The sequence below is a fragment of the Rhinolophus hipposideros genome (genome assembly GCF_964194185.1).
Source record: "Rhinolophus hipposideros genome assembly, chromosome: 4".
Lineage (NCBI taxonomy): Eukaryota > Metazoa > Chordata > Mammalia > Chiroptera > Rhinolophidae > Rhinolophus > Rhinolophus hipposideros.
In genome coordinates this window covers 51,594,404-51,612,853 of record NC_138050.1, presented here as the reverse complement: position 1 = coordinate 51,612,853, position 18,450 = coordinate 51,594,404, and the positions used below count along the sequence as shown (strand labels likewise).

Genomic DNA, 18,450 nt, shown 5'->3' with positions numbered 1-18,450 from the left:
ACAATTTATGTTGAAATCACATTAAATACTATCCAGGCTGAAAGGTTCCAAGAGACCTTCTAGACTACAGCCAGCTTGCAGGTAGGTGCTTACATAACAGTCGTCGTCCTTTGTTGTGTCATTCACAGTCTAACATACAGGGGATGCGCAGAATGCGGGTGTAGATGTGCAGTTGGACAGGCTGTTCGATTCTTGTGGGCCTCCTCCCCATGCGCTCAATTGGCTGGGTGTCAGATGCACTGCCCATTATGTGGTCTGCTTGAGCCAGAGTACACTTTTTTGTCCTGATTATCCTGGAAAAACAAGCAAACAGAAAATAAAATACATTATATTGCTAACTGTACAGTTCTACCTCATTTTACATTCCCCTTGTGATCTTAAAGCTTTGTTAAATAGTAATTCAAACGTTAGTGCTTTGCACCAACAGTGAGACTACTTCATGTAGCCTATACGTTTATAGTTTATAATGATATATTCTTCAATCTGTATCTTTTTTTTATTTCTACCCTTTAAATTGTGCTCAACTCTCTGGAAATTATAAAGAGCACAGTTTAACCTTTTACAACACTGTAGTACTTAATGTTATGTTTTATAACTGTTATGTATTTAATGTATTTAATGTTACCATTTGAAAGTCATTTTGGAACTGTAGGATCTGTTATAAGGTATTGGAAACCTTAAAGTTTTTTTGGTTTCTGTTGTGTTTTTGTTTATTTGTTTTTTAAATTAAAGTTTATTGGGTGACAATTGTTAGTAAAGTTACGTAGATTTCAGGTGTACAATTCTGTAATACATCATCTATATGTCACATTGTGTGGTCACTACCCAGAGTCAGTTCTCTTTCTATCACCATATATTAGTCCCCGTTTACCCTCTTCTAGAGCCCCCCTCCCAGAAACCTTAAAGTTTAATTTTGGAAAGGCTCTAAATAAATACCCAAATAGATTGTGGTTTGGATTCTGTTTTGCCAGATAGTAGTAGTATCTCTAATGAGATACCTGAAAGTAGGACTTCCAAGTGGAACCAGAATAATGCCAAAAGGGAAGAGAATTAGCATTATTCAGCACTCCCTATACTTTGTGTAAATATCTTTTAGTCCTTGAACAACCCTGTGAAGTAATTACCCCCATTTCACAAATAAGAAAAGTGAGGCTCAAAACAGCTTGACATTGGTGCCTCAAGTCACAGCTCATAAGTTGAGAGCCAGGGTGCAAATCTGGATGTCTTTCCTCTTATACTGCATTGAAACGTACACAACTGGTATGATTGTACATGAATGAGGTGTTAATTTAACAGCCACTTAAAACAAGTGCATTTGGAATTCATACTATGTATTTTTAAAAAATGAGTCATAAGAGAAAGGAACTTCGAGTAAACAGAAATTCTCGTAATTTTTTTCAAGAAATCGGTGAATTATGTATATGTAGGCTCTTTCCAATAAAATATCTAAGTGTATTTAGAGGCATTTAAAACATAGAAAACTGTAATTTTTGAATTCTTAAAGAAGACATTAGGTTTTCAGTAAGATTAATTATAAAATAATGTAGATAAATACATCAAAATATAATTTAGAGAAATAGCAAACTTTGAAGCCTCGTTAAGGATCTGTAACTCCAGCCTACAGTGCATTTGTGCACATCTTTAAACCACCTTCAATGTATAGACATTGTGCCCGTTTGAAGAGGAATCTGCAGCTTTATGAAGTAATACGACTAGTTCAGATTCTCGCACTTAGCTGTGTCTCCGTTGGTATCATAGAGCAGGTATTTAGAAAATCTCTGTAAAGTTCTGATTGTGGTATGGTTTTAGAAAATTTTTGTAGGTATTTAAAAGCTAAAACAAAAAAACCTGTAAAATGCTGTGTTAAAGTACTTCAATATCTGATAAATAATAAATGTTTTTCTCTCAGTTTATTATATATGTGAGTAAAATTAATCAACTAAAAGATTAGATTTGATAACTTATCCTTTGACAAATACACTTTCAGACTGATGGACTAAATCAGAAGTAACTTGGAATCACAAATCTCCCAGGTCAAAGAGTTGGTGTGAGTGTTTTTCAGACCATTGCTGCTTTAGTGACATGAAAAAATAAAAAATACGTCTCCCAGCATGGTCTGAAAAATAAGATTCACCTAATAGGATATATCTCAGATATTGCATTAGACCAACTTGCCTATATAGAAATAAGCAATATTCCCTAAATTTCTTAATTACATATTAACTTTTTTGTGATGCACACTATATTCCTGTTTAATTTTTATTCTCACTGACTTACTGATGTGGTATGCTAATATTTACCGTGTGGTCTCAGGGCTTGATCACTTACTTGATGAGAACAGAGTGCCCGACCTCACTCAGATGTACCAGCTGTTCAGCCGAGTGAAGGGTGGGCAGCAGATCCTGCTGCAGCACTGGAGCGAGTACATCAAGGTGTGTAGGGTTTGTCTTGACAGTGATGCTAACGGTGCTTTGCGCCGGGGTGGGTGGCCCATCCTAAGGAGACAGCAATGCCCCGGCAGAGTGAACTGGACTGTTTGGAGGTACCTCTGTTTTTTTCATTGCAGGTAATCAGGTAGATAGTAGTCTTCCATTTCGTTCCAGATCACTTGTGCAAACTTTTTTAAAGATAACACCCTTCTGGGTGTAAACATGACTTAAAAGGCTGCTGTTTGGCTGTTTCTCATCAGCATAAATTTATAAGTTTAATTCTACGATCATGATTTTCAAAATGTAGTGATTTTTGTGAATCTGCTTTTTAAACATGGTATCATGCCTTTGCACAGTAAGAACTATTACACATTTTGGTACATCAGGATGGGGTATATGATAATTTCCTAGCAATCCAGAATTTATTATTGAAACGTACACTTGCATGTTTCTGTTGCATGTGTGTGTGTGTATGTGTATGGTTATAAAAAGGCAATAAGAGGGATCCTTGTGGTGCTGGAATGTTTGGTATCTTGACTGTGGTGATGGGCACGCAAACCTGCACAGGTGATAAAGTTTGGAGAACTTAATCCACACACAAATGAGTTAGAGGTAAAAGTGGGACTACCTGGGTAAGATGGGTAGATTGCGTTATACCAATACCCGTATCTTGGTTGTGGCGCTGCTCTGTAGTTTTGCCAGATGTTACCATCAGGAGAAAATAGACAAAGTGTACAGGGATCTCTTCACCATTTCTACTGCATGTGAGTCTATAATTATCAGAAGAAAATTTTCAATTAAATAAAAAAGAGAAAGCTTTCATGCTGCTTTATGGAATAATCAGGCCTGAAGTTGTATATTAATCGACATGTGGAAAGTTTGTACACGCACGCACATGACCACCCCAAGATTCTATACAGTGATGTTGAGCTAAAAGTCATAAGTGACTTAGGCTGGATCAGCAACAGAGCTTGGTTTTGCCAGCAAGTACTCCTCAGGGAACAGGAATAGATGCTGAACACAAAAAGTTCATCTTTGCAATTTTCAGTATGGGTAGTAAAAATCAGTGACGTAACCACCCTTCCTGAGTATCCATTAATGCTAATCAGTTACACTATAACAAAGTAGGAGATTATTTAGCACGGTATGTCTTATCAAAATAGAGCTGATCCTTGCAGTGCGTGTACATTGTTTTTAAATGCAGTCAGTACAAAGGGTACAAAGTGAAAAGTAGGTCCCACTTGTGGTCATACAGTGTCCCTCTCCAAAAGGCATTTATACCAATTTCATTTGTACCTTTTCACTAATAATCTGCTTCTACATGCATGTATGATGGGTAAGTATAAGTGTATACTGAAGACCACTTTTTCAAAAAACATATTACATTGAATATTAATTGTATTCAACACCTCTTCAGCTGGTATTTTATATCCTCAGCTATTGTTGCATACAGACTTTTAGTATTGTTTAATATAGTTATTTTTGAATTAAAAATACAAGCTAAAAAACATAGTTAGAAGTGAAGGAGAAATAAAGTAGTCAAGAAATCCAAATAGGTGTATTGGGTTAACAAGAATTAATTTCTGTTTGAGAAATTTATAAGTAAAAGTTCTTTAAAAAGCAATGGAAATATTCTCAGTAATTTATAAATTCTTCCAGAAGCATAATTGTAATGCTAAAGCATTAATTGTATACAGTAGTCCCCTCCCTTATCCACTGTTTCACTTCCTGTGCTTTTAGTTACCCACAGTCAACTGCATTCCAAAAACACTAAATGTAAATTAAAATTCAAGAAATAAGCAATTCATAAATTTGAAATTGCAAGCCATTCTGAATGAATAGCATGGTGAAATCTCATGCTGTCCCGCTCAATCCCACTTGGGACATGAATCAACCTTTTGTTCAGTGTATCCATGCTGTATATACTACCCGTGCATTAGTCACTTAGTAACCTGTCATATCAGTGCTTTTGTTCAGTTAACCCTTATTTTACTTAATAATGGCCTAAAGCGTAAGAGTAGTAATGCTGGCAATCAGATATGCCAGAGAGAAGCTATAAAGTATATGTACGTATAGGAAAAAACATAGTATATATATAGGGTCTTGTAATCTTCACCGTTTCAGGCATCCACTTGGGTCTTGGAACATATTCCCTGAGGATAATGGGGCACTACAGTATTCACTTAATTTTTAGAATGCAGAGTGAATTTGTGAAACTTTTAAACTCTCATGATTGTTTGATAGCAGGAGAAAATAATGTGTGGTAGCATAAACCTGTTGATGACTGTGTGTGTTTGTTCTTGTAGACTTTTGGGACAACAATTGTTATCAATCCTGAAAAAGATAAAGACATGGTGCAGGACCTGCTGGATTTTAAGGACAGAGTGGACCACGTGATAGAAGTGTGCTTTCAGAGGAACGAGAAGTTCATCAACTTGATGAAGGAATCCTTTGAAACGTTTATCAACAAGAGGCCGAATAAGCCCGCAGAACTGATCGGTAGAAAAACATATTTCTATATATTTTTTTAAAATGGGAAAATAAGGTATAACTCAGGCAAACTTTTTCTCAAAATATTCAAGTTTCTTATGGGAAGCGTAGGGGAAGGATTTGTATCACACCTTATTAGGGGATAAATTTTTCAAAAAACCATGTACACACATTGTGTGCATATGTATATATTATATACATACATACATACATTGTATTTCCATAAGGGAGAATGTAGTAGTAATTCTGTAAAAAATGAGGCTTGACTTCACAAAAGAAGGGACGATAAAGATTTATTCTAGTTTGCATTTCCTGTTGTAGCAGCTCCAGAGCTGTATTTTATATTGATTCTCTGTCTTGATTACAAGCAAGTAATTTCTGCTCAGAAATTAGAATGAGAAGGTTTGTTGTATGTGATGCCTGTGTGTTATGAGGATAACTTTATCAAGCTCTAGATAATACTTAACATGAGGTATTATTTAGTCACTATCTTTGCATCCTCTAATCAGTATTAAAATAGGATAAATTGGATGGGATCTCAAAAGAGCATATTTTAAGATCAAACAGTTGGTTTTTGTTTTTTAATATACATACACACTCGATATGAGTCTTTGTCAGACATGATGGCAAACCTTTTCTCCCAGTCTGTAGCATGTGTTTTAATTCCTTAAAAGTGTCTTTGAATAGTAAATTTTTTAAAGTTAACAAAGTCAATTTTATGTATTTTTTATACTTTGTGCTCTTTGTGTTCTAGTTATTAGGTTGGTGAAAAAGTAATTGCGGTTTTTGCAGTTATTTTTAACCTGTTAAACCGCAGTTACTTTTGCACGAACCTAATAAGAAATCTTTAACCCAAGGTCACTGATTTTTTTTTCCTGTATTTTCTAGAAGTTTTATAGTTTTAGTTCTTACATTTAAGTCTATGATCCATTTTGAGTTAATTTTAGAATATGGTGTGAGGTAGCAGTTCAGCTTCACTCTTTGCCATGCGGATATCCAATTGACCCAGCACCATTTGTTGAAAAATATTCTCTTCCCTATTGAATTGTTTTGACACTTTTATTGAAAATCAGCTAGGCCTGTTTCTGGACTCTATTCTTTTCCATTGATCTATGCCTATCTTTATACCAGACCATAATTTCTTGATTGCTATAACTTTATAGTGAGTGTTTTTAATTTTTAAATAAGTTTCGGGTGTACAACATTATAATGTGACATCTGTATACACTACAAAGTGATCACCCCCTAAAGTCTAATAACCATCCATGACCATGCAATTGACCCCCATTCACCACTTAACATTATATGCTCAAAGTCCGTCTGTGTTGTCATAAATGGTGAGATTTCATGCTTTTCTATGACAGTAGTATTACATTGTTTACATATTTGCAGAAGGTGCCAAAAAAATGTATGCACATTTTAAGAAAGGAAAAAACTGTATTAAAATTGTAATTTGTAATACTCAATATATAACAAAACAAAACCAGTAACAAAAGATGAATACAAGTCACGTGTATACATTTTTTTGGCACCCCGGTATATGTGTGTGTGTGTGTGTGTGTGTGTGTGTGTGTGTGTGTGTATATACACATACTGGAGATGCCAAAAAATGTGCCAAAAAATGTATATATTTTTATCTTAAAATGTGTATATATTTTTTGGCACCCTCTGTATACACACATACACACACACACACACACACACACACACACACATATACATACACATATATATCAGAAGTGCCAAAAAAATGTATACAGGTGCACACTTTGGTCAACGTTGCTCAGGCAGTAGTTTGCGGTAATCTGATGTGTGTCTGGACGCTGATGGCAACCACTTTGAGCACCTCTTGTAATTGCAGAAGTCAAACATGACTTGTATTCATTTTTGTTATCACTATATATGAGCATTACAATTTTAATACAGTTTTCCTTGCCTAAAATGTGTATACATTTTTTTGGTACCCTCATATCTTCTTTATCTGTTCATCCACTGATGGACATTTGGGTTGTTTCTATATCTTGTCTAATGTAAATAATGCTGCAGTGAACATAGGGTTGCATGTATCTTTTCAAATTAGTGTTTTAGGTTTCTTCACATAAGTACCCAGAAGTGGAATTGCTGAATCGTATGATGGTTCTAGTCTTAATTTTTTTGAGGAATCTCCATATTGTTTTTCATAGTGGCTGCACCAATTTACAATCTCACTAGCAGTGTACGAGGATTCCCTTTTTTCTGTATCTTCTCCAACATTTGTTATTTCTTGTCTTTTTGATAATAGCCATTCTAACAGGTGTGAAGTGATATATATCTCATTGTGGTTCTAATTTGCATTGACATCTTTTTATGTGTTTGTTGACAATCTTTGGAAAAATGTCTACTCAGATCCTCTGCCCATTGATTGTTTTTGTTGTTGTTTAGTTGTATGACTTCTTTATATATTTTGGATATTATCCAAAGTATGATTTGCAGATGTCTTCTCCCATTCAGTAGGTTGCCTTTTCATTTTGATGATTTGATGGTTTTCTTCACTGTGCAGAAGCTTTTTTGTTTGATGTAGTCCTGTTTATTTTTTTATTTTGTTTTCCTTGCCTTTGGAATCAGATCCACAAAAACATCACTAAGACTGGTGTCAAGGATCTTACCTCCTGTTTTCTTCTAGGAATTTTATGGTTTTAGGTCTTACACTTAATTTTTGTGTATGGTGTAAGATAGTGGTCTATTTTCATTCTTCCACATGTGGCTGTCCAGTTTTCCCAACACCATTTATTAAAGAGACTGTCCTTTCTCCCACATTATATATTCTTGGTTCCTTTGTCGTAAATTAATTGTCCATGTATGTGTGGGTTTATTTCTGGGACCTCAGTTCTGTTCCATTGTTCTGTGTGTCTGTTTTTGTTCCTATACCATATTGTTTTGATTACTATAGCTTTGTAGTATAGTTTGAAATCAGGGAGCATGATTCCTCCAGCTTTGTTCTTTCTCAAGATTGCTTTGGCTGTTAGGTGTCTTTTGAGGTTCCATATACGTTTTAGAATTATTTGTCCTAGGAACATGCTTAGAATTTTGGTAGGGATTACACTGAATCTGTAGATTGCTTTGGGTAGTATTAACATTTTAACAGTGTTACTTCTTCCAATCCCTAGCATGGAATATCTTTCCATTATTTGTGTCTTTAATTTCTTTCATCGGTGTTTTACAGTTTTCACTGCCTTAGTTAAATTTATTCCTATTTTATTCTTTTTGATATAATTGTAAATTATTGTTTTCTGATAGTTTATTAGTGTATAGCCACAAGTTTCTGTGTATTGAGTTTGTATCCTGTGACTTAACTGGATTCATTTATTCTAACAAATTTTTGGTGGTCTTTTGGGTTTTCTATATATAGTATCATGTCTGCAAATAGTGACAGTTTTACTTCTTCCCTCTCAGTTTGGATACCTTTTATTTCTTCCTAATTGCTGTGGCTAGGACTTCCGTACAATGCTGAGTAAAAGTGGCGAGAGTGGGCATCCTTGTCTTGTTCTTGATCTTTGAGGAAAAGCATTCAGCTTTTTATTGTTGAGCATGATATTAGCTATGGGTTTATGTTGAGGTACGTCCTTCTATGCCCACTTTGTTGAGAGTTTTTATCATAAATGGATGTTGAATTTTACCAACTGTTTTCTGCATGTATAGAAACAATCATATGATTTTTACCATTCATTATGTTAATGTGCTATATCATATTGATTGATTGCAGATGTTTGATGTGCAGAACCATCCTTGCATACCTGTTATAAATCACACTTGGTCATGGTTTATAATCCGTTTAATGTATTGTTGAATTTGGTTTGCTAATATTTTGTTGAGAATTTTTGCATTTATGTTCATCAATGGTATTATTGGCCTGTCATTTTTTTTTTTTTGTGGTGTCCTTGTCTGGCTTTGGTATGGAGGAAATGCTGGCTTTGTAAATGTGTTTGGAATTGTTCCTTCCTCCAGTTTTTTGGAAGAGTTTGAGGATAGGTATTATTTCTTTTTTGAATGTTTTGGAAGACTTCACCAATGAAATCATCTAGTCCTAGAATTTTATTTGTTGGGAAGTTTTTGATTACTGATTCAATCTCCTTACTGGTAATCGGTCTATTTAGGTTTTTTATTTCTACGATGAAACAGTTTTTTTTAAAAGCCACTTTGTACAATTATTTCATAATAATACCAAAATATATTTCAGGATTCACAGAATTTCACTAGTGACAGTAAAAATTTTTTCATAGTAAAAATTATTTCACAGTAAAAATTTTTTAAAATTTACAGGTGGCAAGGGCAAAGAAAGGTATGACGCAGTGATACAAAATTGGGCTTGTGTTAATTATTGTTAAAGGTGCATGATGGGGAGATGGAGTTCATTATATAATTACCTACTTTTGTGTATCTTCAAAATATTTTGTAATAAAAAATACTAATAAAAGCAACAACAGAAGAAATTCATAAGGCAATTTAATTTGGCCTTTGTGCCACTTTATGGATTGTTGTTTTTCTAAACATGAATGTTTAACTCTTGGGAATTTGGGCATCTTAGACGTCTTGGGGTCTCTGTTAAGCCAGGTTTTGTATGATTTTTGTCATCTCAAAAACAGGAAGTCAGAGTAGAATTTTTCTAATCCCTGTGTTCAGGTATAAGAGAGTATCACCATGGGTGTAACTATGCGAAGCCATGAGAAAACTCCTGTCTTTTAAGGAAAGTCTTGTGTGAATTTATTTTACCACATCTTGAAGATGGGACATTCCAGTTTCTGGAGCAATAATGTGTCATGAAATCCAAGAATGTACTTAAAGTATTTGTTCTTACTTGACTTGAAAGTACATATCTTAAAAAATCATATTTGCCTTTTTTTAAATATATGATTTCGGAAAGGCTCAAGAATGTTACTGTCCAAATTTTGATTGTAGAAATTAAATATGTCCTTTTTTTCTATTTAGAAAATGCATTATATAACAAATACTAATTTTGCAAATAATTTAAACTCTTAATCTCACAGCAAAGCATGTTGATTCAAAATTGAGAGCGGGTAATAAAGAAGCAACAGATGAAGAGCTGGAGAGGATCCTCGACAAAATCATGATAATATTCAGGTTTATTCATGGTGAGAAGTACTCTGTATGTTATTTTTATTAACATTGGGCACATAGAAAATGCTACATAATCAGAATATCCATATTGGGACCCTATATTTTCTTCAGAAAAATTGACTGAAACTTTCCCATTTTCATGTTAATACAGGAAATAGAGTGATGGCCTCCCATTGATTAAATTGCGAGTATTCCTTTGTGGAAGTTTAATACACGAATTCACTGAAATTAGAGCTGGCTTGCATCAGAATGAACAAATACGTCCTAGGGTTTTTCAGCAGTTAACATGAACATTTGCGTATTAACTGTCTGATGTTTTATGTTCTCATTTGGTTATAAATAGGTAAAGATGTCTTTGAAGCATTTTATAAGAAAGATTTGGCAAAAAGACTCCTTGTTGGAAAAAGTGCCTCAGTCGACGCAGAAAAATCTATGTTGTCGAAACTAAAGCACGGTAAGCATGTGGGACCTGGGGTTCTGTCCTCCCTTTGTGCTAGGAATTGACTACACTGACAACATGTTGCCTCTGTGTTTTTACCCCCCCTCACTTGTGTCCCAGAGTGTGGTGCTGCTTTCACCAGCAAACTGGAAGGCATGTTCAAGGACATGGAGCTCTCCAAGGACATCATGGTCCATTTTAAGCAGGCAAGTTATGTTTTTCCAAGTAAAACAAGGTTTTTAAAAAGTGTCTCACTTTAAATTATGTGAATGATTATGTAAATTAGGTAAATAATTATACAAATTATGTAAAATCCTCATCCTTAAAAATTATATTGTATTCAAAGAACTTAAATTCACAATGACAAAGAAAAATAATCCCAAAAAATATATAACAAAAATTTGATTTAAGGGGAGACTGGATGGCGCAGTTGGTTAGAGCACGAGCTCTCAACAAGGTTCCAGATTCAGTTCCCGCATGGGATGGTGGGCTCTGCCCCCTGCAACTAATATTGAAAACAGTGGCTGGACATGGAGCTGAGCTGCACCCTCCACAACTAGATTGAAGGATAACTACGTGGAGCTAATGGACCGTGGAGAAAAACACTGTTCCCCAATATTCCCAATAAAAAAATTTTTGATTTAAATGACTGTAATGGTACCTTACATTGGTGACATAACCAAAGCGGAAGAAAAAATATTTCAAGTGACTTTGGAACACGTTATGTGGCTTCAGTAGAATATGTTCTAAGGACTAAAATAAATGCAAACACATGTTAAACTGTATTTTGAAAATTACACCATTTACTTTTTTATAAATTAGTTATTTTTTATGACATTCTAAAATAATTATTTTATCTTGATTTTCTGTTTTTAGTATATGCAGAATCAAAGTGACCCAGGCTCTATAGATCTAACAGTAAATATACTTACGATGGGATACTGGCCAACATACACACCTATGGAAGTACATTTAACTCCAGAAGTAAGTATTTTAAAGACTATTTGTCCTTTATTTTTAATATATTAGTGCTGCCAAAGCACTATAGATTTCTTCCCTTGTTACTCATACCATCTTATCTTTCAGGAATTATTTAATGAGCAGTTTTTTAAAATCACACAGGCAATCCAGAATCAAAGTGATCGCTTTGGTCCCTGTCCTCAGCTCCTTCTGACTCACTTGTATCTATTGGCTGACCATCTAAGAGGCATTGACACAGGCGCTTGTTGTAATAGTTATTGCTTGTCGAGTTGTGGGTGCTGCTTGTCTGGTTATTTTTTCCTTCCATTATAGACAATGCCAAAGTCTTTTGAATGGTACTATTGAGGGCTTGTTATATGTCCGCCATGACTTTGGGTGCTCTGGGGATTTGCAGATATGAGGGAAAATCCCGGGCTCAGGAACCTAAAATCTAGTGGGGGAAACAACACAAGCACCATTAATTATAATGCCAGGTGATGTGGGGAAAGGGCTGGTTCCATTGTGGGATCTGTGAATTAAAGATGAGCAGGGATGAGGGCTTTCCAGCTGAGGGGCCTTCCAGAAAGGGCAAAGAAAGGCAGAGTCGTGGAAACTGGGAGCCTCGGTCAGCAACAGTCCTTGAAGCTGTTTTTCCCATTTCTAAGACAGTATTCATTTCTTAATTTTCTTTTGTTTCTGAACCCACTGGTCAGTTGCTTTTGTAGTTTTTTTCTTCACCTGTATCTTAAACGCTACCATTCTCCAGGATCCCCCCTCAGCTCCCTTCCCATTCCCTCTCTGTGAACTCAGCCCACACCAGCTCTCAGCCTCTGGCCTATGTGTCCACTTGCCCACTTGAATGTACTCAGATGTCCCAGACTTAACATCCAAGACTGCTCCTATCACCCGTCTCCCTCTCTCCCTGAATCTCCATCATGTGGGGAGTGGTGGTAGCACCTTAACCAGTTTTTCTACTAGACATGAAGGCTCTGTATGGCCCTGCTCACCCACACGGATGTCATACTCTCTCTATTCTAAACTAGTTGTGGGCCTCAAACCCACTCAGTTCTCTCATTCTCTGAGGCCTACATGTGTAATCCTCTAAATGGAAGCTCCTTCTCTAGAAAACCTCCATACACCATCGGTCACCAGCAGTTGGAGCTTGTTAAGACTTATCTCCCCAGTCACCTTCAGCAGAAAACGCTCCCTCACTTCCTCACCCCACTTCACCTCTGCTGGATGCAGACTCCACCCTGGGTGTGCCTCTCTCATGGGGCTGCAAGTTTATTCACTTCTTATTTTGGAATAGTTCAGACTTATAGGAAATTAGTAAGACTAGTTCAGAGAATTTCCAGTGCCCTTCACCCATTGTTTCTTGTAGCACTACCACATGTGCTTCATCATTCTGTTTCCACGTATGTGCGTGCCATTGTTTTCCTGGTCCATTTGAGAATAGGTTGCCTTTTACCCTTACTACTATGGTGGGTAGTTCCAAAAACATAACCAGAGCATGTTGTTAAAGTCAGACAGTTAACACTGATGTAATACTTTCATCCAATGTACAGCCACATGCTGATTCTGTCAGTTGTCCCAGCTCTGTCTTCTGTAGCTTTTTTTCTTGTACCACGTCCAGTGCAGGATCCCACATTACATTTATTCATATATTTATTCTCCTTTCATCTATGACAGCTACACAGCCTTTCTTTTTCTATGACACTGATGTGTTTTAGAAACACAATCCAGTTTTCATAGATTGTCTCTCAGTTTGGGTTTGTTTGATTAAATTCAGGTCATGCGTATCTAACCAGAATCCTTCATGGCAAATGTCATTTCTTCTCAGTATCACATCCAGAGGCATACACTGTTCATTTGTCCCCATTGGTGATGTTACATATAATCATTTGGTTAAGGTATTAGCCAGTTTCTCCACTCTATTGTTGGTATTTTTCCTTTTATAATAATTTGTGGGGACATATTTCAAGACTATATAAACCTCTTGTTTCCCCATCAGACTCTCACCAGCTTAATTCCTGCCTGCATGCATTTTTTATCTTGACGAACAGTGATTTTTTTTTCTAGCTCCATGATTTCTCTGTATTTAGAAATCAGCATTCTACTCTACGAGCGTTCCCTTCTATCCCATTAATCATTTATTTCTCTGTAACAGTACGAACTCATGGATTTTTATTTAATTATGTGATGCTCAATTTGTGCCCTACTGGCTGGTAGGAGTACTTTTCAGGTGGTTCCTTGTCCTTTCACATACTCCCTGCATTATTGGGTACTTTCTTGTTTTCTAGTCAAAGATGTTTGAGGCTTACCTTACTGTATTTTTTTAATTGTGGTAAAAGGTAACTATAGTTTACCTTTTTAAAGTGTGCAGGTCAGTGGCGTTAAGTTATGTAACCATCATCTCTATCTAGTTCAGAACTTTTTCATCATCCCAAACAGAAATCCTGGATCCATTAAGTAATCACTCCCATTCCACCTCTCACCCTCTCACCACCGTGAGCGCGTGTGTACACACACACACACACACACACACACACACACACACACACAGCTCCTGGTAATCACTAATCCACTCTATGGATTTGCCTATTTGGACAATTCATGTGAACAGAATGATATGTGGCCTTTTGTGTCTGACTTCTTTTGCTTAGCATGTTCTCGAGGTTTATCCATGTTGTAGCATGTATCAGTGATTCAGTCTTTTTAAGGCTGAATAATTTTCTGTTGTATGGATAGACCACACTTTGTTTATCCATTCATCCATTAATGGATATTTGGGTTGTTATCATGTTCAGCTATTGTGAATAATGCTGCTATAAACATGAATGTGCAATTTTTGTTTGAATAGCTATGGTCAGTTCTTTGGGCTATATCCCTAGAAGTGGAATTTCTGGGTCATGTAATAATTGTTTAATTTTTTGAGCAACTACCAGTTTTCCACAGTACATGTACCATATGACATTACCATCAGCAATACACTAGGGTTCGTTTCTCCACATCCTCAGCAGTATTCGTTATTTTCTGTTTATTGATCATAGCCATCTTAGTGGGTGTGAATCGATATCTCATTTTAAGAGTTCTTTATATATTCTGTATGTCAGGTCCATATCAAGTATGTGATTTGCAAATATCTTCTCCTATTCTGTGAGCTGTCTTTTTATTTTCTTGATAGTGTCCTTTGCGCAAAAGTTTTTAATTTTGATAAAGTCCAGTTAATTTATTATTTCTATTGTTATTTGTACTTCTAGTGTCATATCTAAAATACTACTGCCAAATCCAAGGTCATGAAAATTTATTCCTATGTTTTCTTCTAAGAGTTTTATAGTTTTAGCTTTTCCATTTAGGTCTTTGATCCACTTTGAGCCTGGAATGGTAATTAGCACATAGTAAGCACCCAGTGTTAGTTGCTGCTGTGTTATAATCATCATTATTACCACTCCTAGGAATTAATGTCAAGGAAATAATTTTTTAAAAAGGTGTACATTAAGAGTTTTATCACATTACTGACTTAATTTTTAGGTGTGATATGGTATAGTAGATATGTTTTCTAAAAGAGCCCGTCTCGTTTAGATATGTACTAAAATACTTAGAAATGAAATGATACTATGCCCAGAATTTGATGGTGTTGGAATTGGGTAATGCGTACATGTGGTAATTATGACTATTGAGCTAAGCTTTGAAGCATGAAAAGGAGTTTGCCAAGTAGACGTGAGGTTGACAGGCATTTCTGACAGAGGGTACCACTTTGACAGACGCACAGAGGCGCTGAACGGGCACATCAGGCCCAGGAACAGCAGGTATTATGTACTCAGTCAGCACCTGCTAGGACTATGCAGAGTGTACAGCACTGAGAAGCCCAGACCTGGTCCTCCCCTCTTCGAGCTCTCTGTCCAGAGGAGATATTCACAAATTTCTATAAATGGTATCAGAGCTAAGAGTGGTCGGAGAAGGCTTCTCTGAGGAAGCCTGAGTAGGTATTGTTAGGGAGGTGGGTTCCCGGATCTGGTGGAGGAAACGTGTGGAAGTCTAAGGGCGGATGAGACGTGGTGCACTCAGTGAAATGGGGGAAGGGACCATGGAGAGCCAGGGGAGGGGAGGCGTAGGACAGGCCATTGGGGTCAGAGGTTCCAGAGGCAAGGGACCTTGATAAGCCATAGGAGAATTTTACTCTTAGGAAGAACTTGGAAGTAGCCAAGGGCACTGACAAGGGAATGAGCAGAGTGCAAAGTGGGAGGAGTACAGGACCCCGGCGATGCCAGTGTGGGTGGAGTCGGTGGGAAGGCAAATCTAAGAAGATTCAGAAGGCATGGACTACAGACAGAGACAGGGAAGTCCCAACAGCGAGCGTCCCAGATGCCAGGAGGGCAGGAGGAGGCTGCCGCATGGGAAGGTGTTGAGAAAGTGTTCACAAGATAAAGCCTGAAGAGAGCTGTTGGATTTGGGAGCACAGACCATTGGTGATCCTGGGTGTGGAGATGTGGAAGGAACTAAAGAAAATAATGAGCAAAAGGAAGTTAGAGGAACAGATGTAGTACATGAGAACGTGTACAGAAATGCTGTCAGAGAAATAGGAGAGTTCATCCATAAACAACAGTGATGCAGGAGTGGGAAAGGAGGGGCACACCTGGAGAAGGAGCAGCTCGGGAACTTCAAAGTGAGACAATGGCAATAAAAAAAACTGGCAGAAAGTTTGGAAGGTGTAATAAACTCTCCAAGAAAATGATGGCTAGCTTATGCCATGCGTCCTGTGCAGGCACCATCCTGAGTGTTTTCCATTCATCCTTACTGCAGTGCGACAACAGGGGCCTTGCCGTGACCACAGTCCAGGGGTCACAGATGAGGCAGCGCGAGGCCCTCGGGCAGTTAGGACTCAGAGCTTGAGCTGGGAGGGTACACCTGGGCCTTCAGACAGCATCTCTGAGGATGGCCTCTGGCCAAGGGGAGCGCGGTGTGGGGTGTGGAGACTGCGGAATACAACCTGTTTGTACAGGAAATACCAGTTCAAGCATTATTCCAGTGTGAAGGGAAACCCAGTGTTCTAGAGTGGTGGACATTTTCATAGTAATAGAATACAGGAAAATATCTGTCAAAATAGAACTGTTCTTTTTTTTCAGCTGTGAAAAATTGTAAAAACATTGTAAATTGAACAATATATGGTTCTTCAGACTAATGGTGTTTAGTATAGTTAAATTTGTTATTTTTCTGTGCTTGACAGATGATTAAACTTCAGGAAGTATTTAAGACATTTTATCTAGGAAAGCATAGTGGTCGAAAACTTCAATGGCAAACTACATTGGGACATGCTGTTTTAAAAGCAGAGTTTAAGGAAGTAAGTTCTTTATGTCATTTGTTTTTTATTTTTGTAAGTATGTTAATAGAATTTTTAAAAATTGCGTTTGAACTTTGGTAGCAAATAAAGGAAAAGAGTATTCAGTATAACTCAACACTGGCTTTTCTGGGTCAATAAAATTAAACCGTTGAAGGATTAATATTCCAATCAATAAAAATAAAAAAGACTACCTGTTTGAAAAGCAAAGGATGTTGAGAGGCAACTCATAAAAGCAAGGCTAAAGAATCAGTATTCGTGAAAATGTGTTCTACTTCTCTGACAATCAGAGGGTCGCAAATTAAAATACAGTAAAATGACTATGAAATTGATAAAGGCTAAAACTAAAAGAAAAAGCAGCTCTCACCCCCTGCTGGAGGGAGTACGTGAACTTTAGGAAGGGCGGTTTGCAATGCACACATGTCTCAAACCTTCTCAGATCACACGCTTTGTGGCAATAGTTCCAGTTCTGGGAACTCATCTTAATAAGACGTTTTCACGGATTAATGAATAAGAATATTCGTTGCAGTGCTATTATCAAAAGTGATCATTTAAGAGGGGGAATGCATACAATGTATTGATAAGTAAAAGAAGGCTATCACATAACAGTCCCTTCATATTTGCATTTAACTTCAATTTTGTAAATAAAATTCAATGATGTACACTAAGCAAAAAAATTGTAAAATTCCTATTTTGCTAGCCTAATTATACACTATCATAGTTATATATAGTTGACCCTTGAACACCACAGGTTTGAACTGTGCAGGTCCACTTATATGCAGATTTTTTTTTTAAATGTGTAAGTGGACACACACAGTGTGTATCAGTAATGTCTGACTCCAAACAACGATAATCCCCGTCTTGTCCAACACAATTAGCTGAAGAACTTTTTTACTACTTTAAAAAATATATCAAGAAGAATTTTTAAGTGCAATACCAAGTCGTTTTATTCCTGTATATAATTAGTAACATAATTTCTTATTTTGGTGGCTAATTAGTAATTTCTTCTACCCACCCCTGCCAAAAGTTTGAGAGCAAAAAGAAGCCTCTTAAAATTTTCCAAAGATTGTGCAAACACAGCTTCACACGTGACATATGTGTTTTCTTTAAGGGAAAGAAGGAGTTCCAGGTGTCCCTCTTCCAGACTCTGGTGCTTCTCATGTTCAATGAAGGGGACGGATTCAGCTTTGAAGAAATAAAAATGGCCACTGGGATAGGTATGAAGAGCCTCTTCATGAATGTGCGGTTTGAGTCTCCTTGCTTTGAAACGTTCATTGAAGAGAAGATGTAGACTCAGTCTCTGCTCATCACACTTGAGAGCATGGTTCCTTTCATTGGTGTTGAGTGTCTTGTTCATTTTAACGCTAACCTGTGCCTGCATTTTCTCCCTGTGCAGAAGACAGTGAATTACGAAGAACGTTACAGTCCCTGGCCTGTGGCAAAGCACGAGTTCTGATTAAAAGCCCCAAAGGAAAAGAGGTAGAAGATGGAGACAAATTCATTTTTAACGGAGAATTCAAGCACAAGTTGTTTCGAATAAAGATCAATCAAATTCAGATGAAGGAAACTGTATGTATAAACTTTCTCTTTTTACTTATAGGATTAGTTTTTATAGTAATTTCTTGACTGTAGAGTTCTGAAGCATATTTCTAAAGTATCTAATTTGAATACATAATGTT

At 36.7% G+C, this 18,450-nt stretch overlaps 1 protein-coding gene across 1 annotated transcript in view; it reads left to right on the top strand.

Annotated features, from left to right (window-relative positions):
* CUL4A (cullin 4A) overlaps positions 1-18,450 on the top strand; it is a 56,400-nt gene that overhangs the window by 29,791 nt on the left and 8,159 nt on the right. Inside the window, exons 10-18 of the mRNA XM_081045572.1 lie at positions 2,314-2,432; positions 4,736-4,928; positions 9,944-10,048; positions 10,378-10,488; positions 10,594-10,679; positions 11,350-11,457; positions 16,661-16,774; positions 17,883-17,988; positions 18,168-18,340. Of these exons, the coding sequence (XP_080901698.1) occupies positions 2,314-2,432; positions 4,736-4,928; positions 9,944-10,048; positions 10,378-10,488; positions 10,594-10,679; positions 11,350-11,457; positions 16,661-16,774; positions 17,883-17,988; positions 18,168-18,340 (1,115 nt within the window). The remainder of the gene's footprint in view (positions 1-2,313; positions 2,433-4,735; positions 4,929-9,943; positions 10,049-10,377; positions 10,489-10,593; positions 10,680-11,349; positions 11,458-16,660; positions 16,775-17,882; positions 17,989-18,167; positions 18,341-18,450) is intronic.